General features: G+C 35.9%; 3 protein-coding genes and 1 long non-coding RNA gene across 4 annotated transcripts; 3 read left to right on the forward strand and 1 right to left on the reverse strand.

The window, feature by feature from the left end:
- Window positions 1–413: 413 nt before the first annotated feature.
- LOC116177508 (phospholipase A-2-activating protein) lies at window positions 414–4,889 on the forward strand. The gene is made up of 12 exons (XM_031496495.1): window positions 414–629; window positions 681–874; window positions 920–1,153; window positions 1,204–1,348; window positions 1,394–1,561; window positions 1,728–1,862; window positions 2,510–2,699; window positions 2,749–2,889; window positions 3,064–3,220; window positions 3,262–3,522; window positions 4,211–4,482; window positions 4,535–4,889. The coding sequence occupies exons 1-12, from the start codon at window positions 496–498 to the stop codon at window positions 4,844–4,846; spliced, it is 2,343 nt and encodes a 780-aa protein (XP_031352355.1). The 5' UTR covers window positions 414–495; the 3' UTR covers window positions 4,847–4,889.
- LOC116177510 (NADH dehydrogenase [ubiquinone] 1 beta subcomplex subunit 7) lies at window positions 4,825–5,453 on the reverse strand. The gene is made up of 3 exons (XM_031496497.1): window positions 5,251–5,453; window positions 5,035–5,203; window positions 4,825–4,983 (listed from the first exon to the last, which is right to left on the reverse strand). Exons 1-3 carry the CDS (start codon window positions 5,381–5,383, stop codon window positions 4,908–4,910), a joined length of 378 nt encoding a protein of 125 aa, XP_031352357.1. The 5' UTR covers window positions 5,384–5,453; the 3' UTR covers window positions 4,825–4,907.
- Window positions 5,454–5,561: 108 nt separating this feature from the next.
- LOC116177507 (nuclear pore complex protein Nup160 homolog) lies at window positions 5,562–18,358 on the forward strand. Its single transcript, XM_031496493.1, has 23 exons — window positions 5,562–5,972; window positions 6,022–6,124; window positions 6,175–6,382; window positions 6,427–6,544; window positions 7,991–8,177; window positions 8,248–8,599; window positions 8,653–8,913; window positions 8,962–9,110; window positions 9,162–9,379; window positions 9,423–9,589; window positions 9,638–9,834; window positions 12,309–12,488; window positions 12,542–12,760; window positions 12,815–12,933; window positions 12,987–13,156; window positions 15,539–15,634; window positions 15,684–15,987; window positions 16,036–16,229; window positions 16,280–16,418; window positions 17,455–17,637; window positions 17,690–17,856; window positions 17,902–18,141; window positions 18,192–18,358. Exons 1-23 carry the CDS (start codon window positions 5,903–5,905, stop codon window positions 18,315–18,317), a joined length of 4,167 nt encoding a protein of 1,388 aa, XP_031352353.1. The 5' UTR covers window positions 5,562–5,902; the 3' UTR covers window positions 18,318–18,358.
- Window positions 18,359–24,566: 6,208 nt separating this feature from the next.
- LOC116177130 lies at window positions 24,567–25,410 on the forward strand. The gene is made up of 2 exons (XR_004146611.1): window positions 24,567–25,244; window positions 25,296–25,410. It is a non-coding gene; the product is annotated as an uncharacterized LOC116177130 (long non-coding RNA).
- Window positions 25,411–25,781: the final 371 nt, after the last annotated feature.

The following is a 25,781-nucleotide window of genomic DNA, read 5'->3' on the forward strand; positions in this document are numbered from 1 at the left end:
AACTCATTTCTGGCCAAACAACTGATTCGATTGAAACCATATTGGTACACATATACTTAGAAATAAAAGGAAGGTTTTTTGAGCAGAATGGTGCGGCTGATATCTGCACTAACTACAGCAAATTTTTATGGTGCAATGGTTTTCTCCAATATTTGAACATATTTGAAACTGTCTGCCCATTCATTATAATTTCTTCTCGATTTTCTGCATTGTAATAAAGGCGGAAATTTTAAAAACTAACATCAATTGCAAGATTATTTTCTTAAAAAGTTGAATTATGTAAATGCATAGAATTATAAGTGTTGGTAATTCTATGTGTAAATGATAATGCTAAGAACTTTTAAATTTGAAACACTCTGTATATGAATCACACTTCACATATAGTAGATCATTTACCTTTAGTCTATTAGAACTACAGTGGATCGGCAAGTCTTTTCAACTACTCATGACAAGTTAAAATTTTTTTCAATTTTTCTTTGAATAGCACATTTCAGAATGTCTAAGCCCTTTAAATTAAGTGTTGTACTACATGGCCATTCGCTGGATGTTCGTTCTGTTGCGGTCACCTCAAAGAATGCCATTATAAGTGGATCTCGAGATCGAACTGCGAAATTGTGGTTACCCAATGAGTATGTGATTTTCCTCACAAAACAGAATGAATAAACTATTTCCAATTTTAGAATTAATACAGGATATAATGCAGTAACGACCTACAAAGATCAGAAGAACTTTGTCGCTAGCGTTTTATACTTGGAACCTACCAATGAATTTCCCAGTGGACTAGTAGTAACTGGAGGAAATGACCACTTAATTTTAATATATCAAATGCACGAACCGTTCACGTCATTTACTTTGAAGGAACACTCAAATACAGGTTGGTACATATCTGGTAGCAAGATACTTTATCTAGCAATTACAGTGTGTGCGCTAACAAAGGGTTTAGAGCCGAATACATTTTTAAGCAGCTCTTGGGATTGCACGGCAAAGTTGTGGAGTCTCACGTTGTTACCAAACTCGGTTCGTACCTTTACCGGCCATACTGCAGCTATATGGTCAGTTATCCAGTTAAAAAATGGCAATGTAGTTACGGGCTGTGCCGATAAAACCATTGGCGTTTTTTCCAAAGACGGCTTTAGGATTAATACCATTCAGGGTTTGATTAATTATTAAAGGTAAAAACCACTTTCCTATCGGCAATTTAAGGTCACACCGATTGCGTTAGAAGTCTGGTCGAACTACCCGATGCCAACTGTTTTCTAAGTGCCTCTAACGATGCGACTATAAAAGTTTGGGATTATAACGGCTCCAATTTGGATACATATTACGGTCACACAAATTACATTTACTGGTAGGGCTAATCAAGGTCGAATAGTTATTTTATGGTCATTTTTAGTGTTGCGCGTAATGAATGTGGAGGTAAAAACTGTTTTGTATCGTCTGATGAAGATAGAACTGTAAGGTATTGGAAGGATGGGGTTAATACTGAAACGTTTAAATTGCCGGCTCAGTCTGTGTGGACAGTGGCATGCCTTCCAAATGGTGATATTGTTACGGGGTCCAGGTAAGCTGTTCAATCCTTTTCAGCAGTGTAAGAACATCCCTCCTAATTGACCTTCTTAGTTAGGAGGTTTAATGTTAAGAACTTCTGTTAAATGACTGTAAATCATTTTCAGTTAACTGTCTGTAAATCATTTTCAGTTAACTGTATTGTTTATTTTTTGTTACAGTGATAGTCTTGTAAGAGTTTTTACTCAAGATGAAAACAGGGTAGCGAGTGAAGATGCATTGAGGGTTTTCAATGAAGAGGTGGCTGCTTTAACCCAACAAAGCACTCAAGAAATTGGAGGATATAAAGTATCAGAGTGAGTATTTTGGAATGGTGTAACATATTGAATGTCATGAATTTTTTTAACAAGCTATTAAATAAGCTTGCAGCAATGGATTTAAAAAAAAAGTAGCAATTAATTCGGGAATAGGGCACTTAATTAGCACCTAATTACCTATGCAATATGTTTGATTATGTTCTGCTGACCTTGCTCTGCTAGGTTCATGGACATGAAAAGAAGGACACATCGTAAAACACCTACATCTTTTATCAGCGATAAAAACGCGTGCGTTAATTAAATTTCGCTTGATAAGACTCGTTATTGCAAAACAACCAGATAAAACCTTTTATAAGTACGCAAACTTGACTTAAAGCATCTTATCTAAATTGAATAAATTGAAAGAAAATAATACACAATTACAAACAATTCTAAAAGGAAAAATAACACTGAGCCACAAATTCAAATAAAATAAACCAACTTTGTGTTTATTTGTAAACAATCCCCTAGATTGACATAATGTGTCATTAGCTTGATTAATTGGTCTAGTTAAGTTTGGAAGTTGCAGGAGCTCTATTTTAAGACATGATCCACACTCAAGATGCTTATGCGAGTTCATGTAGGCGTGGTTAAATTTTTTCGAGTGAAATTTGATGTATTGGTTATTACCACAAATATATTTATAGCTTACCTGGCAAGGAAGCTTTGTATGAGCCCGGAAAGAAAGCCGGTGAAATGAAAATGGTCCGCGAACCTCAGGGCGTGGTAGCTTACACTTGGGTCGATGAAGGAGAGAATAGCCATTGGGAGAAAGTGGGCGACGTATTGGGCGGAGTTAATCCTAATGCCGGCGACAAAACTACTTACGAAGGAAAGGTGAGCATACCACCTAATATTGTTACATTTCTATTCCGACTCCTTGCAGTCGTATGATTTCGTTTTCACTGTGGACGTAGAGGATGGAAAACCACCACTCAAATTGCCTTACAACAAGGGAGATGATCCTTACGTGGCTGCTCATAATTTCCTAGAAAAAAATATATTACCCGCCGCTTATTTAGACCAGGTATATTTATTGATGCACAATTTATGATACAACTTTGCTGTGTTGCAAGTGAATTGTGCATAATCTACATTCATTGCAAGGGATGTCTGGTAGGGGTTGTCGAAAAACGAATTACTCTATTGGACATCCTTTTGTTGGGTAAGGGTACCTTGTAAAAATGATTGTGTTTCTCAGGTTGTCAATTTTATACTTAAAAACAGCGCGGATCCAAACCAGAACCAGCATGTTGATCCTAATTACGTCGATCCTTTTACGGGGGCTTCCCGATATACGCCTTCAGGATCCGGATCGTCAGCCGGAAATTCGGGAATGAACCTAGATCCGTTTACAGGTACTTACGTACGACACATAAAATTCTGACACATTTTTTAGGCGCAAGCAGTTACTCGACGTTGCTCGGAAGCCATCCTAAGAGAGAATGCGGGACGGTTCAGTACTTGCCACAGAAAGAGTATCGTACTTTCGATGCCGGTGATATTTCAGTTGTTATGAGAAAACTGGGAGAGTTTAACTCGAAAGCCGGTGACGCGGCGGTTAGTGGCGAAGCGCTTGAACGAATCGCCCATGTCTGTGATTCAGGGGCAGCGGGGCAGAATGTCGATGTCTTAATCAATTTATTAAAATGGAATGATGGTATGTACACAGGGATGGAAAGGTCGCATGAAATGAGCTTTTTAACCTTCATATAAGTGCTTGTGGCGCCATCTTTTATTTTGCGTGACCGTTTTTAGGTTTTTGGTCTGGGTTTCCATATTTTTTAACTTTCAGCTTATAACATTCTAGTTTCTCCACTGCTTTTATTGGTGGGCACATTTAAAACTATATATTTTCATGTAATCATGTGATTTTTTTGCTTTATATTTTAAAGTAGGAAATGAAATGTGGTATACGTTTTCATCATTTAAGTTCTCAAAAATTGGAGCTTCGTAAATAGGGGTAAATTTTTTTCTCCTCAAGAACAACCTTAAAGCCCTTAAAAGTGCCCAATTTAATACACCCTGTAGATAGGAGTCCGCCCGTTTTTCTAGATACGTTTGGATTTGTGAGCAAAAGCTTCTTCTTGTAATAAAGGTTGGTTTTTCATTCAACTAACAGAAAGAAAAATAAAATGTCAGAAATAGAAAAACAAGTTTCAAAGCATATTTGACCACAAACCTTGGGGCTTTTTGAATGGCCAAAAACAAATGTGAAAAGTTTGGTATAGTTACTAACATACACAAAATAGAGAATCAAACTAACAAAATTGAAGCAAAAATTCATGTGATCCTTCTAGACCCTTGCAAATTGAAAATATTTTAATTACCAAAATATCGAATTTCAGATATTGTTTTTCCGGCACTGGACGTCTTACGAATGGCAATTAAATCTCCAGAGAATTGTATCTCGATCTTTACTAAAGATGATGGTTTTATTATGAGTAAATTGAAGTTCTACACTAGTTCAGAATGCAAATCTCCCAATTCTATGTTAGTTGCATTTCGTGTGCTTTGCAATATGTTTCTACATCCAATTAGTGAGGGATTAATCTTTAAAAATCGTCTAGAATTATTGGAAAACATTACAGGACTAAGTCAAGTTAATAAAAATATTGAGGCGAGTGTACTAGTGTAATTTTCCCCTTGGTGTGCTTATAATTTTATTGCAGATTGCTGTAACAACATTTCTGCTGAATTTATCAGTATTATCTACCAAAGAACGGGATGAATTTGGCATGGTACTATTAGCAAATGTTCTACCTGACGTGATCCTTTCCCTAAACGATTGCGAAGCACAATTTAGGGGACTGATAGCCGTCGGCACGTTGATTCTGCATATGGACACCAAAAAAATTATTACAGATAAGATTAAGGAAAACGGAAATTTTACTGTCAAGTTGAAAGATTGGTCCACAAATGGCGGTACGGATGCCGAAACTAAACGAAAAAACTGCACCAATCAAGTTTTGTTACATTTCTAATTCTGTAATTTGCATTTTCATTAAATATTTACAGTTCTACAAACGCATGATTTTTTGACAACTACATTACGTTGGTTCTATGTGTTTTCACTAGTAACCGTCTCTCACGCTCGTACTCCTTCATTCTCAGAACAAAACTGAAAGGACAAAGAAAGTTATATGAGCCTTCGCATACCGTAAAACATTACTCATCATATTGGCAGTTTAAATAGTCGTGTTTCTCGTGCCCGCACCGTACCACAAAAGGAAACTTGTCTCGATAACACGTTCGGTATTGAATCAGTTTATGAGCGCAATAGTCGCGATCTTTTAATGGCAACTTTGCGGAGCGCATTTCTTCCTCGGTGGCAATCATTACTGAAAAAAGATTGCAAAATCCTAACCCAAATATTACATAACCTTACCTCTTTCTTTTCTTTTACCCTGAAACCCGTCAGCGGGATCGAACGTGGGTTTTACGGATGGTCCGGGAGTTACTTCCGGATGAAAATATCTGTTAAATCCATTTTCTGGAAGATTACTAAAAGCAGTTCCCATATTTTGGAAAAAATTATATCCTTATTTATTTTTCGACTGTCAAACTTTTTCTGACAGTCTACGTCCCAGCGTTGCCAATTGTTAACATTGATTATATATTTCTATTACATACAGGGCGAGTTTTTTTTCACTAGGGAGATCTCGTAAACCGTAAGCAATTTTATTTTAATTTTTTGATATATTTCAGAATAAATGAACGCTTTCACATGTTCGAAAATGATATTTTTCGGTTTTTTTTAATCACAACTTCGCCATTTGTGGAGCTACAAACAACTTTGAAAGGGAAAATTAATCATCATAAAATTCTGCATAACTTTGCCGATCTAGGCGACTTCACTTCCTATCCCTCAAGTAGCAAACCTTCCACAATGCTTGCAATGTTGTCAAATGTTTTAATCATAGGCCGAGGAAATTAGACAACCCAGCAAAGCAGTCCGCCAGTGATGCTATTTGTTTGAATTCGTTTATTCTGGTTTAAATTTTGAATGTATTTTCAAAAAGGAGATTGAAAAATCCGAAATGAGTTACCGGGAGGTAATTCCTGATCAGAGCACCCTTGATGGTGGTAGAGAAATAACTTTAAACACAGGTAATTTGCAAAGAAAACCCATTCCGTTTATTTTAAGGTTATCTTTTAGGAGGCACCCAAAGCACACTGCAAGATATTAAAGTTTCAGAAAAGGCAAACGGGTACTGCTATAGACCATTCGCGAAACACACCAGAAACAGATTTATCTATTGGTAACGTACTGCACATACTGGTCCGTGTCGCTTTAAAAAGGGCATTTTAGGAGAATCAATCGCGATGTCTTGGAGTTAACCGAGCAAAGTCTGGATGTAAACCTAACCGGAAACAAAATCAAGTACAGGTTTATAGACACACCGATACTCGACGGAATTACAATTTACGAAACTCCGGAGAACGTTATAATATTGGTGCCTACGGTTTGCAGCGTGCACAGATTGATTTTTCTGCATCCTGATTTATTGCAGGGACATGTACGTTTCTGTTTCAATTCTGTCTCGTTTACGTTTGTTTTTAGGCCGAAAGCTCAGGGTTTCATCCAGATTTAACAATACCGTCTATTTTTGCCGAAACCCCTTCGTCACGTAGCCAAGATTCTGGACTGTTTAATGTCTTCACAAATCCGAATGCATCGAGTAAGTGTTTTAATAAGTGGCCAAATTATTAATAACCGCTGACACCCTTATCAATAGAAAGAGCTGTATTTTTAGCTTTTAGGCCATTTTGGTACACTCCTGTCTGTTTGACAAACTGCCTACTGTGAAATACAGGGTGTGTCCCATTTTTTAATCAGTCTAGTGTGCTAGGGTAACTAAATTTAGTTGCCATCATTTCTGGAGCGAATTCTAAGGAAGCAGTGAGCTGCCTGATTTTCTAGGTTGTTTCTATGCTTTTGTTTTATAATGGGTGGAGATTTAGCTAATTGCTATATCTACTATACAAATGATCAACAACCTTTGCTTGGAATTACATTTGCGCAACAGCTGCTAGATTTAAGGTTGAATATTATTTGAAAGATTGTTCGTGTTTGCTAGTTCCAAAATTTTATGTCCTTGGTATAATGGAATTTGTGTTTTTCTAAGAGCTTATGTACTGCTATGTGCAATGGTCAACGGTTACTAAACCACTTGCATACACACCTGTCCAGTTAGCCTTATCCGGTTCCAAAATTCTAATAAAGAATTAATTAACACATTTTTAATTCACACGTAATTTTGGTGACAACATAGAAAAATTTGACATGAACACTTATGTAGGTTATCATTTGGGCTCGATTAAACAAAAAACTAACCATTTATAGATGTAACAAATTTAGTTGACATCAATCAATAAAATAATTTGAAACAAATATAGGCACTCAGGCCAGATGACCAATACCGCGCAACAAACGATCGATAGAAACATTTGGGTACAGAAATCTTAAATACCTTAAATGTTAATAAAAAATAAATAAACGAATAGTAAACCTGCATTTTGTCACGTGCTCGATTTTTGAACAGAACGAAACGAAACTTTTAGGTCTTAAGAAATCGTGGCAATTGCACGCGCATTCCGCAATACGTTTCTTATTATGGCCAGACATACTTCCATTCACGTTCGCTATGCAGCGGTACATGTGTAAATTTTCCTGAATTTTATTGAATAAAATACAAAATCGAGAAGACGAATTTTTTTTTATTCTAATGCGACCGTCCGTTACATTTGGCGTGTAAAAGGTACGTTTCCTATGAAGCGTCTGACGCGGTGTGTCTTTTACGCATGCAACTGGAGACGACCGCCGCATGCAGGTTGACGCAGGTTAGAACATGCTTCCATTGCTTTCTAGTGAGGCGGTGCATTGCGTCAGCCGCTTCATAGGAAACGTACCTTTAGTTTCGTCATGGAGAAATTCTTTAAGAGTGGACAACCTTACGTTAGCTCAGCTGATGTAGCAGCTAAGTCTTCCTTATGGGTGGAACGGTGTCCTAAAACAAAATTAAAAAACTGCACGTCCTACTAGCTCCATAGATCCTGTGGTGTAAATTTAACTTATCGCGACGTTACAAAATTTGAATTTGATACTAAAAGAAGATTTATTTTAGATTCAGAACTACCACAAGTAGCTACATCATTGTTAACTGCTACTAAAGAAGCGATATTTTCATTCAGTTATCCGTCTGGAGAAACATTGTTGGTTACACAAAGTGCAAACGGTAGTTGTGTTACAATTGAGCTCAAACACGAAAGCTTTGTCCCGCGTTTTATATTTGGCATAGCAGAAAAGTTATGGTAAGTTACATTAGTTTTTGTATTCGGCGCGAAGGACCAATAGTATTTTGTAATATATCAACTTTTTCAGGTCTAAAACACATGCCGATAATGTAGTCGTGAGTATGTTGCTGCACACGTTTGGTAACGATACATATGCTTTGACATTATGCAAAGATGGAAATCTACGAGTTTGGTGTTGTGTAAAGGGCACTTGCATAGCCGTTCACAATATTGTGTCCGAGAGTTACGCCGGGGAAAATAGTTTCGTTAACGGAACCCACAATCACGTCCTTAGAAAAACCGAGGGCCAATCTAGATTCGAACTAACCCTAGTCGTCTTTATGAATTTATCCGCGGAACGCGAGTTTCGCGTTTTTTCGGTATATATAAATTCGGGCCAATTCAAAATCGCGAAAAGAAATACTTTGTATTCTCCTGGTGTAAGTGGAAGCGTCATTTGTCGAAGGTGGCCGATGAGAAATTCTTATTACAGCAAAATTTGGTGGATTTCAATTTATCTTCGAATCAAATATGGTCTATGTGGAGAAGCGAAGATGGGGAAATTTCGGTGTATTGCGCCCCGTTAGTGACCAACAGTAGTAAAGGAACTTATTGGATTCCGGCCATGTTGGAACCGGTGCCAGATGCAAACTTTGTACCCGATATGGATTCCTTCGATCCTCGCCAAGCGTATTTGAATCACATATTTTATCCTTCTCGTTTTCCGCTGCACATAATAAGTAAAGCGCTAAGTGTAAGTTGCCTGGTTCTATTCATTTTCGAAATAAATTTGTTGTTACAGATTTATAAACCTACACCAATTTTGAGCGATGTAAACTTGTCGACGAGTATTCTGAAACAGCGCGTTTGTTTGGCAGTTGAGGGCGAAATAGTGAATGAATTAAAAGAAGGTGAAGTGAATGATGAAGATTATTTGGAATGCGCGTACAGGTCTTCCTTTTTCTTTGCACTGTATCTTTTGGTTCACTTATTATTTTGTAGATGTTGGGCCAAGTTTTATTCATGCTGCGTGCAGTACCACTACGTTGCAGGTCTTCAACCGCTTGGTTTGCTGTTGTTACCCTCTGCATCGGGAGTTGTGCTGTTGAAGAAATCAATGTATTCGTTCCTAAGACCGCACGATGCCTTAGAGCACATGATGTTGTGTTCGGATTATGCGACAGTTGACGATTTTGTCAACCACCCGTTATTGTCGAGAGGTACAAAGATTCGGTCACTTCACAAATTTATTCATGTTTGTAGATAGAGACGTAACTGAGGATGTTTTGAAATTGATGTCGGTCGTTGTGTATATGGAAACTCAACTTAGCGACTCTTTCGCTTATACTTTTGAAAGAGAACTATCACAATTGCGATCACCGGATGTTATTGTGTCGGAATTAATCACAGAAATTATGACCGAACTTGAAGTATTCTTGTCGTTTTGGTATTCCATCCGTAACAACTCGTTTTTTTAGCCTTTATTGCAAAAGCTGAACGATTGCAAGGACATTTACCAGGCAATGCATAAACTCTTAGAACTGCTACGGATAGAGACTCCAGATGATTTGGATAACGAAGTTGGAGAAGGTCTTCAGACGCTAAATTATCTTTTTAGTTCTCATTTAGGCGTGTCGTTAGTTACTAAGTGCATACACCAACAAGCTGTTGTTAGGTAGGTATTTAGTAGGTTTTATTTCAGTTTGTCGTATAGACGGTAAGTATTTTATTAACACTTACATCTTACGCCTCTATACAACCTGTGACATTTGTTTTGTGAAAATGGTACAGTGAGTTCGAATTGTGTGATATGTATTTGGAAAACGGGGGAGGTAATACCATTGAATTTATAACTATCAGAAGCGCGGATCCCATATAACAGTTTGTGACCATGTGCGAACTTTCAGCCGCTAGGGGCAGTTCGATCGTTTGAAAGTCCGTGGGCGATCGAAAGTGGAGCGTTACATTGAAACTGTAATTGTTGTCCCTAGAGTCCCAGACATTAGATGGCAGAATTACAAACCATTCATTTTGACCATTCGAATATTTTCCTTTTTAATGGTTAGATGTCAGGCACTTGGGATGTTTTTTTTGTGTTATCATTGGATAAACAGAATGGTTTTATAAATAGGATTGGAATGTTCTAAAAATAGATCCCTTAAGAAGCGTTGCGTAAATTTGCAATGTAAATAATAATACATTTTGACGAACGAAGCGTGCAGCCCTTGTCCTTGAAGGAATGCAGTTTCATTTCGACCAAATATTGACGTTTAGTTAACCAATTTTTCCCATAATTAACGGAAACATCCTTTACAAAATTTTGTACTTTTAATTTGTGGAAATGGAGTTTTCGTTAATGCAAATTTAAATGAACCTCAGAACAGTAGTGGAATTATACAACTCTTAGGTACCTACATCATTTCCACATTCACATTTGGTAACTAAATTTCGCGAATCAGCTTTTTTATAACCTTGCAGCATTGTGCACAAATAAATGCAATAAATAAATCGGTCCCAGTTTACGTGAATTCGTATACCTACTAGAGCTGGGCGATAAATGAAATTGTTATCGATTTATCAATAAGTCTGTTCAGGCCGATAATTATCGATTAATCGTTAATCGGTAACTATCGATAAAAATCGATAACTTTAAACAATTATCGATAAATTTCGATAATAATCGCCAATTATCGATAATAATCGATAAATCGTAACGATAATTTTCGATCATAATCGATAATTATCGATAACGTTTGATAATAATCGATAACTTTTTATAATTATCGATAACTCTGATCTGTGATATTTATCAATTAATAGATAAGTAGCGGAAAATATCAAGAGAAAACTATCGATACTTTCTCATAAATCTTATCGATATAATATTTTCAATCGATATAATTACATCATCCATGCTTACACTCGCTAACATTTTGGTTTTTTTGGTATTGGTATTGCGAGAGATAATTTAAATAAAACAGGATCTTTTGATGCTGAAGTTTTCTGAAATCAAAGGTGGTCAAGTGGACAAAAATTAGTACAGAAGTAGGTTGTGAATTGTGATATCATGGCAATTCCACAATGCTCTTACTTGACCGCTTTTGTTTGAAGTGAACTGGTATACCTAAACATTGAAAATTTTATGTCGTTAAAAATTCTCTCGATAATTATCTATCTTCTTAGTTTAGTTGTGAGATTAATCGATAGATTATCGGTAATTATAGATTTATCGACCAATCCTTTAAAATTTTCGATAAATTATCCATTAGTCGACCATTTTTTAAAAATTTATCTATTAATCGATAATTATCCATAAGTTATTGATTAATCGATAATAATCGATAAGTTATTGATGAATCGATTAACCATTGAGAACAAATTTCAAACGTCAGAATTTTAAAGAAAAGAGAGAATTCTGTATGCAATAATTACAAATCGAGATAGTGGATTCATTACAGATTCTTGTATAATAATTAACAAAGGTAAAAAACTGACATTATTATTTATCTTTCTCGATGGTAGAGACATCTACGTCGTGCAATTTAAACTATTGAAAACAGTCACATATTCTGCCATTTAACCCGCGCTTCTGATAGTTATAAATTCAATGGTAATACTTTTAAAACGTTGCTTTGTTTTATAAAAAAAAATGCTTGATGAAAATCTCAGGAAGTATTCATAATATTGCTGTGGCCCCGCGTTGGGCGCCAAATAAATAATGCTATGTGCAATGGTGTGCGGTCAACTACACCACCCACAAAACACGTTTCCAGCTACATATCTCGAAATAAAATAATCTTCACATTAAGAATTTTGTAATTTCTCCTCGTACAGATCGGGTAGGTATCTGCTACAAAGAAAAATCCCAATATTGAATTAATTATTTGGGACACTCGGTAGCCTCGATCAATTTCTGAACATTCCATTACCACCTGGCACAAATTTTTAACACGAGAAAAATCTGACATGAAAACTCGATCTTGGTCGCACAATCGGTTCGAATAAACACACAATTAAACAATTAAAATAAGAAAATTTGGAAAAAATATTTAAATGTAACAATGTAACGTCAATTAACAAATATACTAAGTCATTTTTTAATTTTACGTTTAATTCTGAAATTACGTTAAATTTAAAGAGTTTTTGCAGGTTTACGATATGCAGAAATCTGCTAGTGATCCAAAAAATGCTACTACTGTGCGGTAAATACGATGGTAATGCTCTCGAAGCTATCCGCACAGTGTGCTTGCCCGAAATAGTAATATTAACACGAGTCAGTTACGTGATGCTGTACTTAACCGAGTTAATATCGTTACCTGTGTTACGATCGTAAGTATGAAATCTGCAGTCATGTCGGATTTGTTTAATAAAGTTGTAAACAGGGAATCGACGGCGGTGCTGTTATCGTCTCTCAAACTGAATCCGGTATTCAATTTGAAAATTCATAATCACCAGACGGTAACGCTCCTGAATCTATTTATCACGTCGACTGGAGGTTTCGAAGCACACAAGATGCTTGCAAAGTTAGGGCTTGATGAGGAGATTACGATCGATTGGAACATTTCGCTGTTGCTGTACACTCATCTTGTTAATCAGTTACTGTATCCTTACGATAGTATCTAAACGTTTCTAATATTAACCTTAATTTGGTAAAGTTGGCCACTTAGCGGAGATGCTGCTTTTCCAGAGTGGCTTTTAACAAGCGGCCAACACATCTGGCTCCAACAGTACTGGCGATTGTTAAAGGAATGGTGCGAATGCAATAACTGCACAAGTTGGGGTTTATTAACTTTTATCGACACGTTTTTGTTGAAACTGTGTTTGTAGGAACATTTTTGTTGGCCGTATCGTTTCTTAGTACAGGCGAACATCATAAAGCGGAATGTCTTTTTGTTAACGCCGCGAATGGAATCTTTAAGGACAAGTTTCTTATGGACCGAATTCTTACTATTCCAGGATCGGAAGATAAGAAAGCTGATGTTAATTATTACTTGAAGGTAAGTTGGCTGGTGACGCTGTCAAACAGGGCAAAAGAGTTTGAGGTCTGCTGGATGCCTTTTGATTTGCTACCTACTTTTTTTTGTTTTTTAATTTTCTGAAGGTAGGTTCCAGTACTAACAACAACGCTATCAATAATATCAAAGATGTCATTTTTGAGTTGCTTCTCCAAGATACTAATATTATTGCCTGAAGGAATTTTTTTTCAGCAGCCATCTTGTGCCCAGCGTCCATTTGTTGTCGCAATTTTGATTTCATCTACATATTTGGTTCTGTTGTATTTTGCTTTTGGTTGATATTTGACTTCCAGTTACTGTCAAGGTTAACTCAAGTACTAACCTGATTAGTACGTCGGGTACATGGCTAGAATGGGGAAAATACTGCCCTTTTTGATTGGAATATGCCACTTTCTGTGGTAATAGTTAATACCAAAAGGCAACTTTTGAGATAGGGAACCACTCAAAAATCCGTGCAGGAAACCAAAATGGCGCCATTAGCCGCAATATATTTTTTTGTATCTCTGCTCCTAATAGTCCGATTTTAATTTTCTTTTTTGTATTGAAAGCTCTTGTAACGAGGAAACTTTTTTGCTATATAACATTTATCTCTAAAACTTAAGGATTTAGCACAATTTTAAAACAGTACTTTTTTTACGAATTTGAATCACAGGTAAGCTCTTAATTGTGCAATATCCCGGTCTTTTCGACAGAAAAGGCCATCGTTTAGAAATTCAATCGATTCAACCCCAAAACTCCTTGTATCTACCCTGCAAGTTCGGAAAATTTCAATCCATCCGCCAAGTTTTTTTTTTGAAAAAATGCGCAATATTTGTTTCATCAGGCACGAGATCAAGCATTATGAAAATTGAAAGGAAAAGCCTCGTCAATTTTTTTCTCTGAAAAACAGAAAATACACTGCTTTTCAAGTAATTAAAGAAACACTCAGTATATCAACTTTAACTCTTACTCTCGCTCTTATTTATCCTATTTTATTTAACTAGTTGGTTTAAGCTACGACGAATGTGAAATTTGGAGTGCTTTTTTATCAGATCATGGGTTTTTTCGAGGGTTTTCTCTCGGGTTTTCTTTAAGAATATTAACGGAATATTATGATTTCCAAGTTTTAGATACCTATTCATATAAGTTGAATCATTTTTATTATACAGGGAATCCACCTTCTGTAAGCGGACGATAGAGCCTCAATGGTTGAGATTAATGGTAATGGTTTGTTGGTACGAGAAGCCTGAGGGGGAGCCTAAAAAGTATTTTTAGGTATATAGGGTGTTCTCGAGGGCAGCCTATACATTTTGATATTTTTTATAGGTATCCCCGGGTATCCCTTAACAAAAGAATTATTTTTGTAGGTCGTATTGGCTTTTTTTCGTAATGCTAACCGCGAGGCTAACCGTTTTCCGGATATGCTTTTTATACAGGGTGAAAATTTTATCTTCAAAACATTTTTTAAGGAAGCTTTTTATGACATCCATAATTATAAAAAGTTTGCTACCAATCCACGTACATTCAATTTGGGGTCAGTAGCATACTTCTGCACGGTCAAAGGGGGCATACTGTTTTTAAATAGCAACCACTATTTTCTTGGCGTAGTGGATTATTTGTCGATACAAATTGATACAATAAAACTCGTTTTTCAAATAATTGAATCTTAATATTTCTTCAGACCTTAAGAGTCAGAATATTGTGCTGAATAATACAAATCCTTACATATTAACATTTGACGTGGACAAGTTACACATAAAAATAGGGTTGAGCTTACTTGAGATTCAAATTCGTAAAGAAAACATTTTTTTAAAATTGTGCTAAATTCTTAAGTTTTAGAGATATATGTTATATAGCAAAAAAGTTTCCTCGTCACAAGAGCTTTCAATAAAAAAAAGAAAATTAAAATCGGACTATTAGGAGCAGAGATACAACAAAATATATTACGGCTAATGGCGCCATTTTGATGGCCACCATTTTGTTTTCTTGCACGGATTTTCTCAAAAGTTGCCTTTTGGTATTAACTATTACCACAGAAAGTGGCATATTCCAATCAAAAAGTGCAGTTTTTTTGGCGTACCCAACGTACTAGATGGGTGGCTAGATGCAGTTGAATATTAAATTTTCCACACAATAAGTATACTAACATAAAGCGCTTCTTTACCGCCACCATTAAATTGGCGATGCATTTATCTGCCATTAGACTTATTTAATCATACTCATTGGTAATATTTAGGTGTGAATTGCTCTAGATATTACGATGGAAACATATTGTCAATTAGCTATTTATTATTATCAAAATCACTCATACGCCTCGTGTAAATAATAAATATTACTTAGAGGTACCTAATATGATTTTCCTATTTTATGTCGATACTTTTTTAGGTTATTCAACTATTCAATTTATATGGCGCAAGAGACTGTGCGATTAATATCGCTAACATCGCGCTCAGTATTGCCGATCACTCAGATCCGCATGTTGTAAGATTATAATCAAGTATCCACGAGAATCAATAACCGATTTGTTTAGGCAACGTTGTACTCGATCAAATTTAAACACCACCTGGCTTTAAAGCACTATGACGAAGCGTACAATTCGATTAACATCAATCCGGATGAAGAACGAAAGAAAGACAACATAAGAGATTTAATAAAAACATTGTTCGACCGCAGAGAGTTGGATCGATTGCTAGTATATTCGGATGTCGGTTTGGATTTGCACTTTTATAAGATCATCATAGGACACGCCCGTTCTGCAGATCCTATGGACAATTTATATTACGATTTTCTGTACGCCTTCTTCATTACACGGGGCACACCTCAAATGCGCATGGGTAAATATCGCATTCCGCGTGATGCAGTATTTATTTGGAACATTACAGCCGCGACGGTTATGTACGAGCAAGCGTTCCGCCTGCAACAATACAATACTGTCGAAGCTCTCGAGAAGCAAGTTAAGTCGTACCTTGCCTGTATTAACGTGCTACATTTAACGCCGCAGAATGTTTCGCCAGTGTTACGACCGACTGATCCAGATGCGCCGCTGGAGCGCATACAATTACCAGCTTCTTTTGATGTAATGTTTAAAATACGTGTGCATTTAACCAGTTTTAACTTCCGTTGTAGGATGATACTGAGGTTATCTCACTTAAACCCAATTTGGACGTGGTTTACATATCGGACGTAAAGAAAGAGTTGGAGCTGGCCAGTGCACGTTTGAGACTGTTACGATATAATCCAGACAGTCTAGCCAACAATTTAACGAGTAAAGCTATATAATTTAGAAGTCCCTCAAAATAGTAGTTCAACGATTAGTAGCACACTGTAAACACAAATATTTCGTAATTTGTGCTATCGGCGGTTCTCAAAAATTGAACACACGTCACCAAAATTTACCTTTAGTGTAGCACGTAGCACTCCAGATTATAAAACGGTAGCATGCTACTACCATACATGTTTTAACATTTTCTTTTTTTTGTTGCCGCCAGAAATATTTCGTTGGGAGGTCAATCTAGAGCTACATTGTTAAATAATTTAACGATCAAACGAAACCTGAGTGAAGTTCAATTGTAATTTTATGAACCTTTACGAACCTCTGCCGCTGGTTCACTAAGAAGGTTTGAACACTCGTTTCTTATCTTAACGCGCTTTATTTTCTTGAATATTAGTTCGTTCTGTTTCATTATGATACAGGGTACACGTATAAAATTGTATACTGGGAATTTTGTAAATTTAACAAAATCTTTAAAGCCTAAAGCGACCACCTGTTACATCTGAAAGCGTAAGAACGTATGAACGTCGAAATTTACATATATAAGTACATGAAATGTGTCTAGAATGTTACGAAACCACCAATTTGAATTCTGACATTAGTATATACTGTTAAATTTTTAAAATATTTCCTTTAAAGATATAGATAGCTGTGATACCAAGTTTTAAGACCCAAAATACTTTTCGTTCCAAAGGTATTGTGCGCACAGACGGACGGACGGATAACGACATCATTTCAAAAAACACCTACCAGGCAAATAACAACAATTATGAAACGTTTATTGTACTACGGTTTGATTACTGTTTGCTACTTTAAATGGAAGGTGGCATTGTGTCTCTTTTTTTTGAAAACCACCGATGGTTTAAAAAAATGTTAGTGACAAACATCAAAATGGTTGCATGTGCAACGATTTTATGACATGTCTGATGAAAGTGTACAAATACTCAACATTAGTGATTTCTGTGTTACGGTCGGAATGCCACTTTAAGGGACACGCTGATGTGCTGTTTTCTTTATTAACCAATTTTAGCCCCTACGGAAGTGGTGAGTTTCTTATGCGCCGCCGGCATCTTTAAGTACGCCTTGTTGTTATGCAAAACCTTTGGTTTAAAATACGATGTCGTTTTCGACGCCCTCACGAAGCAATGCATTTATTTATCACGTACCGAAAATCCAAAAGCGTGGAATTGGCTCATTGAGAATGACTTGCACGGTATTTTGTGCCGGTCGTGGAAGGGAGTATAAGTAAAATGACATTGTTGCAGATTTAAATATAGTAGGAAGTTTTCCGTCTACCGTCGCTTGGAATTTACTACAAATGTATTTGGAAGAGTACGAGGAAGAGAATTCGTCTGCACTTCATAAAGTGATATGCAATCGCATAATTCAATTGAATTCGTTTATACCACAATGGATTTTGAGCTCTTATAAGGTAACTTTCTGTATACGCATTTCAAAATTATTGTAATCCTTTCAGATTCGAAATGCATCTGAATTGTTCAGGCTATATTTTAATAATGGATTAGTGGATGATGCCGTGACAATCGCATCCGAGTATCTTTTGGCAGCTCTTGGACACGGCAAGGAGTATTACGGTTTTAGTCATGCACTGTCGCCGGTTTCACCACAGTTTAACCTGCCGCTGTTCTTGATACAGAAACTTCTTAAGGAATTGGCCCTGCAAAATGAAGAAAATCCAGCGAAGCCATTCGAAAAAGTAAATGTGGACGCTTGTATTTTTTCATTACTTATGCTGTTTTGTTTCAGGAATATGAGAATCTTAGCGGCCTGTTGAAAGATTATTTGAATACGGCACAGAGAGTGTCTAGAGAAATGGTACAAATAAAACTGAAACGTGCAGAGCTACCGTCATGTGTTACAGTTGCATTATAAATAATTGTCATTATTTTTAAATTAAATATTTTTTACCTTTTGACAGTTTATGGGTACACTGCCACTTAAGTCTAAGATCCCACATAATTTCATCCTGTTTACCGAATGAAATACATTTTTGAGCAATTTTAATATGTAAAGAAACACGGGTTGCCTAAAAAATTAAGCCAAGACTATCCCTAATTAAAATTAACGTAATTAATATTTTTGTCTGCTTCTACCACTTGGAGAGACCGCTTTAGCACTCTTACATGGATGCACTCTGCGTTCTTTTCTCAGCAGCTGGGGTACATTTTACATTTACCGAAAGCTTCTCTTCTATCACCTGTAAACAGCACGTTTGCTCACTGACTGTCCAGCAAACGATCTCTTGGATCAACACTTCTTCAAATTGAAACGACAAAAACTTTAAAACATCGGCCGACCGCCGGAGATTAACGCAACAATCTGTTCCGTATGCTACAGCAAATAACCCAACAATCGCCTCGTTCATTGGGCGCTTTTAATAACTCAACACCTCCATCGCGCTCCTTGCCTTCGGTAATGCAACTCCTTATCTCAAATCTGCACATCTGTGCCTTATTTATTTCAATTTAGTTTCACTTTGATAACGCCCTCTTATCAGCATCTGTTAATTGAGTTTTTCAAAACCGCTACTAAATTCTTGAGCAACTTTTCCAACATAAGTAGAGCTATGACTAAAATTAAATAAAACTCAACAATTATGTGCCTTTTTGTAGTACCTACATTCCACCAGATTTCCTATAGTTACTTCATTAAAAAAAAATTAAATACAGGGTGTCGCTCATCCTTCCCATATACTCTTTGCTTTAAATTAATTCACGTTATTTTTGTATTATTGTCGGCATTATTTCAACCTAAAGGGCACACATCCCTGATGGTTTACATAGCAATATGTAGGTAGGTAATTCAAAAGTGCTTGGAACATCAAAAAATTTATTTAAACAGAAAATGTCTACATTAATGTCTTAAATAAAATTGTTATAGTGATCAATGTTTGTTGCTAATTATGTAAACATGCCAAGAAACGGAACTTTCCTATGAGAATCGAATCCTACTTTCATTAACCGAGCTTAGAATTAAGTAAATGGCGATCATTGTTAAGCACGCTGCCACTGTTCCAGCTACCATACTTGGACTGTGCCTGAAGAGGACTAAGAGGAAGACGGTCGCAATTAACATTATCGTCGCCAAAATGGGCACAATCGTCATGTGTTCCCAATATGGAGTGTGCACATCGAGTGTGTCTGAAAACAAATAACTATAATTTAGTTACCTAGTTAGGGGTGTATTTAGATAATGTTAAACAGTTTTCGTCACAGAGTTCTCTATTGTCGTCATATCTTAAACAAATTTCTAAAACGGATTTTGGATTAATTACTTTTTTCAAAGATTCCAGATAGATATAGGTACCTATCAAATTTCGCGGAGATTAGAAATCTCTTTTTCGAACTCATGTTTAGGGTAGTTTAGGCAAAGAGTGGGTACTCTTTGGTTTAGGTATAGGGGTGCGCCATCTTGCAGTAGGAAATTTGAAAGGAGTTTATATAAGGTTGAAAAAAGAAAAACCTTGGTTATTAATTAAAGAAATTAAATTAAAATGAAAGAAACGCAAATTTTGGAATGTATTAATTACGTACCGTATCCCAAACGAAAGAATTGCAACATGTGATTGGTTCTCCTCCGTCCATATCTGTACTCTTATTTTCGGCTAAACGGAACCGATTGGAACCAAATTTGGTACACATCTTAGACACAACAGGGCAGAATCGCGCATGTGCACTGTGCAAGAGCGCGGGCGGTATTTATGCGGGCGATCGCAAATTTTTTCATTTTCAGTTGGAATCCAAAACAATTCGTACTTTTTCGATTAGATTTTTCAATCAAAAGTTATAGACTAATAGAAACCAATTTCGAAAGAAAATTCAAAGAGCTGTAACTTTTGAAATAGTAGCCCAATCTTGGAACTGTTTGAAATTATGGATTCTACAGGCTACATTCTATAACAAACTTTTTTTCAGGGGCGATCTGAGACAATTTTTTTGCGAGCCTCAAAAAAAGGCAGTGTATAACCTTCCTTTTTTACCAAAAATCGACTACACCAAAATTTCTCGGGAAAACACTTTTTCTTATTAAGTTTGGTGCGTAGAATCCAAAACAATTCGTACTTTTTCGATCAGACTTCTCAATCAAAAGTTATAGACTAGAAACCGATTTCGAAAAAAAATTCAAAGGGCTGTAACTTTTGAACTAGTAGCCCAATCTTGGAACTGTTTGAAATTATGGATTCTACAGGCCACATTCTATAAGAACATTTTTTCCGGGTCGATCTGAGACAATTTTTTTGCGGGCCTCAAAAAAAGGCAGTGTATAACCTTCCTTTTCTACCAAAAATCGACTTCACCAAAATTTCTCGGGAAAACACTTTTTCTTATTAATTTTGGTGCGTAGAATCCAAAACAATTCGCACTTTTTCGATCAGACTTCTCAATCAAAAGTTATAGACTAGAAACCGATTTCGAAAGAAAATTCAAAGGGCTGTAACTTTTGAACTAGTAGCCCAATTTTGGAACTGTTTGAAATTATGGATTCTACAGGCCACATTCTATAAGAAAATGTATTTTCCGGGTCGATCGGAGACAATTTTTTTGCGGACCCCAAAAATAAGGCAGTGTATAACCTTCCTTTTTTACCAAAAATCGACTACACCAAAATTTCTCGGGAAAACACTTTTTCTATTAATTTTGGTGCGTAGAATCCAAAACAATTAATTCTTTTTCGATCAGACTTCTCAATAAAAAGTTATAGACTAGAAACCAATGTACTGGACTGTAACTTTGGAACGAGTAGCCCAATCTTGGAACTGTTTGAAATTATGGATTCTACAGGCCACATTCTATCAGAAAATTTTTTTTCCGGGTCGATCTGAGACAATTTTTTTTTGGGCCTCAAAAGAAGGCAGTGTATAACCCTCCTTTTTTACCAAAAATCGACTACACCAAAATTTCTCGCGAAAACACTTTTGCTTATTAATTTTGGTGCGTAGAATGCAAAACAATTCGTACTTTTTCGATTAGACCTCTCAATAAAAAGTTATGGAAGTTAGGGAAAGTTTCCATTGTCACAAAATCAAATATAAAAATCCGATACATCTGAATACCGAACTCGATAGTCTACGTAACTTAAAAACAATAAGGACCTTTCTTATATCCTTAAAACCATGTGTACCAATTTTCAAAGCGAACGCACGTTTCTAAACAAGTTATCATGCACACGGACAAACGGATGGTCATCAAAAATGGATCTGTTCCAAAATCGCTAGGATTAATTTCAGAAAGGCGTACGTATCATGTGCACGACGTACGATCGCTTTGAAAACTGGTACACGTATTCTTATAGAAATAAGAAAGGTCCTGGTAGGTACCTCCTGTATAATAATATAATAATAATACGCTTTTACTCCCCTTAAATTTGTATATAACAATAGAAATAAAAAAGCTAACCCCATACAAAGTATAACTTGATTTTTTAAATAGTATTAAGCCTTTTATCTAGTATACTATTTTAAATTTTTAATGTATTTGTGTGACAAGTATTTGAATACTTTTTACTGTATTCGAATACCTTTGAAAGTATTCGAATACTTTTGAAAGTATTCGAATACATTCTAAAGTATTTGAATACATATTTTTTAAGTATTTGAATACTTATTTTATTAAGTATTTGAATACTTTTCAATGTATCTGTATCTAGTATTCGCTTGTGCTGGACGTAAAAGTATTTAGTATTGTGTAAAGTATTTACTATTTAGTATTCAAATACTTTTTGAAAGTATTCTGTCCAGCTCTGGTTTTTGTTTTATTTTACAACATTCGATAAAGTGGGGAAGACTCGTACCTATCACACTTTGGTTGATTTTTCCAAAAGTACTCACTGAGACAGAAGGAATATCTATTCCTATAACACTGTTGTAAAAGGTATTTTTAAAAACAGGGATGCTCAACCCCTTTTCCCCATTTAGATTTTAGGAGTTGCTTCTACCTCCGCTAATGGGTTGATCCAATTTAATCCGGAACCGACCGATCAAATGTTTCTCTTAAATATGAAATTGACGCACGCAGATTGTATTTTGAAAGCGAATTTGGCTCTACGCTCTACGCTCTACGAGTACTTTCCAACTTGTTTATATATGTTTTGTTGCGGCTGATATATTCATTGTGGTAAATTGATACATTATTAGCATTGCATAATTATAAGTGTATGTTATAATGTATAATGTTACAATGCTTCAAAAATTTATAATTCCTATTACAACGTTTTCACTGATTCAAAGTTTTCTTTTCTTAAATCTTTTAAAAAAGCAATGTACACCTTACTTATGGATAGACAGCGGAGTACTTGAAACTGTTGAGTCACTTAAAGTTTGGCACAAACCCAAATTATGCAATTCTGCCATTTGTGGTCGAGTATTAAAAGCTCGATGGAATGGGGTTAAGTGGTAGAACAGACAGTGTGGTACCCTCTTGGGTGCCCACCAGTCTGAACTTTCGCCCCTTTGAGCTAACATGCTTTTTTTATTCATTAGAATATGTAGGTAGTTAATATCATGTTTAGCTCAATAAATGCCTATTATTATTATTATTATTATGTATTTTGGTTGTGCATAAAAAATTAGTGTTCCAAAATTTGGCGAATCAGGTATACTAGGGAGGGGTGCGGTTGCAACCCCCACGTGCGCGTTTTGAAAACAGATTCTTCTAAATCAAAGCCTACCGAAAATTTTCAGTGTAGCTGTAGAATCCATTTTGCACTAAAAAATTAAGTTTAACGCTATTCCGGGGCACCTGATTTAAGTAAATGCTGAAATCTTCAGGTCTGTTTTGTTTGGCTTACAAAAGAAAATTTATTTTGCGAGGGAGTATATTTTCCATAAAATTTTAAGGTGATTTCTAGACGAGATAACTCCGCTCCGTTGATGGGTTTAAAACTTTAGGTATTATATGCGAACATATTGAAAATGGAGAGCCGAAATAGAGCACATTAAAGGAACAATTAGTCTTCGAACAATTAATTAGGCTTTGTTCTCAATGACTTGGTCGTTTCCATATGCTTTTCCTTTTCGTAATCTAAATAGGTAGGTATCTATCAATAATGCTTCATACTTAAAAATGCATTCCTCGAGAATTTGTTGGTCAATTCGAAATTGCATCTTTGCTATATTTTTAATGATTTCACTTTACTTTTTTTGAAAATATGGACGTAATGAGACAGCATTTAACAAACACCTTCGCATTGCTATAATGAAATCTGGATGGGTTTTCTTGAATCTTTAGAGACCAATTTCAACAGCGATTTGCTTTGAATACACGGAGAAGGGTAAGGGGACTTTAACGACATTATTATTTATAACATTTGATTGCCCTTTGCATAAAACACACAATAAATAATGCGCTTACATAATTCAAAAAATGATGTTTCATAAGATTTCCTTATGGATACTATAAGGCAAAATGTGGAAAACGCATTCGTTGTTGTTAAATAGACATTTCGAAATTGCAGTCGTCGGTATCTACCCTTTGACAAGAGAATTTTAGCACGTCACAAAAGCTTTTTAAAGGAAAATTACCTACTCCGTCTTGTCTGTTATTTACGGATGCCAGTTATGGGGAAATTTTCCTGTTGTCCATTTTTATTTACCTACTTGCGCAAGATTCTTACCGGTGTCAACGAAAAAGTTTCTGACTGCGGGGTCACTCGCATTCCATAAACGTCTATATAAACTGTAATACTGGTTATTGGAGTCATTTAATTTCGAAATGTCTTCGTTTCCATCCATGGTTTTTAAATCAGTCATACTGCACCACTAGGAACCAAGCAATAACACCACTTGGCGAATGATTTAGAAAACCTTTTAACAGTTTCGGTAGTACTGCGTCAACTACGGCGTACAAACAGTAATAAGAAACTTATCACTCATTATCGCTTACATGAACTTGATAAATAGTTAATCCGGACTAATGATTATTAATTATATTTAAGTTACGTGATTGCAAAAAGGTTTCACTGCTCCAGTTATTAAGATTGTGTCTCAACTGGAACACTATAAAACCATGTACTTATTGCGATGACCTATGACCGCTCGTCCAGATTTTGTTACTTTTTAATTTATATGGCGTAGATATTGTTATTTTCGTATGCTTGTCTTGTTTACACCCTGCAAACATTCTTCTTTAAATAGAGAATCTGTGTAGGTAATAACTGGTAAACGATTAAATAAGTATCCCTGATAAGATCGGTTGACCTTAAAGTTTCTCAATAATTAATGGCTGTGATCTATAAATATTTGTCGATATCAAAGAAGACGATAGAATTCGTTGCATTCTCTCGATACATAGAGGCAATCCAAACCAAAAAGAGTCTACTTGGTTTAATCTTCGGAAGTGGTTTTTAGGGCATGGGCTCAAGATAGTGCAAGAGACATACCTAGCTATGGTTGGAGTTTTCATTCATTATCATAGGTAGACATACCCACCCTGCAGGTGAAGGTTATGCTGAAATAAAATGTCATAGGCTGGTAGCTGCAGTGTAGCAAATCAATAATTACTTTCGGTGTCTTTATTCTATCATTTTAGTGGGGGCTGTAGGTACATGAAAAAAAACGTTTTTCACAATGTCATCCGGGACCATTCTGGGTGATTTTGGGTCTGGACCACAAAAAGGGTCGAGTACTGCAATCCACCAGGGCCAGTCAGAATGCTGTCAGCGTTACCACAAATCCTCAAAAAGTTTAGAAAGGTATCATGAGGTCATTCAAAATAAAGATTTTAGTGAATCGAATAATTAAACATGAAGGTTACACGTGTCGGTGTTTTACTATGCGTTAATTATTTAACAAAAATACTTCTTGTAAGTAACACTATGCAATTTTTCACGGTAAATCTTTTTGTTATATTTCAGACCGAATAGGGCCAACTTCACAGACATGTATTTGATTTAATTATTTTAAGTAATTATCGTATTTATATGCATTACTGCATTATTAAACTTAACTGGGAATAAGTCTATTAACTGAGGTTTTGCTTTTGATATCACGTTCCCTTAGCATTCCACCAAAGCACTATCTTTGGCAGGTCAAAGATCTAGGTTTGCACTCGAGATGTTAATGAGAGTTCATAAATAAATACACGTAAGTACCACAATATTATCTACGATTATTTTGACACTTTTTTTCCCATCGGCACTCGTACACAATAATTTTAACTATGCAATATACGTAGGTACAACGGCAGATTTCATGTACAGCGAAATCGATTCGATCAGTTTCTTATTTCCGTATTTCACCCCGAAAGCATATTTGCGTTATCGCCGCGATTATTTATTATTATTATTATTATTTATGGCATGTAATGCAAATATGGAGTTTCCTCGAGTAGGTACACTAAC

The sequence above is a fragment of the Photinus pyralis genome, unplaced genomic scaffold (assembly GCF_008802855.1).
Source record: "Photinus pyralis isolate 1611_PpyrPB1 unplaced genomic scaffold, Ppyr1.3 Ppyr1.4_LG7, whole genome shotgun sequence".
NCBI lineage: Eukaryota > Metazoa > Arthropoda > Insecta > Coleoptera > Lampyridae > Photinus > Photinus pyralis.

Coding starts and splice junctions, on each gene's coding strand:
- LOC116177508 (XM_031496495.1), top strand. CDS start 496: ATGTCTAAGCCCTTTAAATTAAGTGTTGTACTACATGGCCATTCGCTG. Junction 630..680: donor AAATTGTGGTTACCCAATGA/GTATGTGATTTT, acceptor TTCCAATTTTAG/AATTAATACAGGATATAATG. Junction 875..919: donor GAAGGAACACTCAAATACAG/GTTGGTACATAT, acceptor TAGCAATTACAG/TGTGTGCGCTAACAAAGGGT.
- LOC116177510 (XM_031496497.1), bottom strand. CDS start 5,383: ATGGGAACTGCTTTTAGTAATCTTCCAGAAAATGGATTTAACAGATAT. Junction 5,204..5,250: donor GGGTAAAAGAAAAGAAAGAG/GTAAGGTTATGT, acceptor ATCTTTTTTCAG/TAATGATTGCCACCGAGGAA. Junction 4,984..5,034: donor TTAAACTGCCAATATGATGA/GTAATGTTTTAC, acceptor TTGTCCTTTCAG/TTTTGTTCTGAGAATGAAGG.
- LOC116177507 (XM_031496493.1), top strand. CDS start 5,903: ATGAGTTACCGGGAGGTAATTCCTGATCAGAGCACCCTTGATGGTGGT. Junction 12,934..12,986: donor CGAATGCAATAACTGCACAA/GTTGGGGTTTAT, acceptor CTGTGTTTGTAG/GAACATTTTTGTTGGCCGTA. Junction 16,230..16,279: donor AATTACCAGCTTCTTTTGAT/GTAATGTTTAAA, acceptor CTTCCGTTGTAG/GATGATACTGAGGTTATCTC.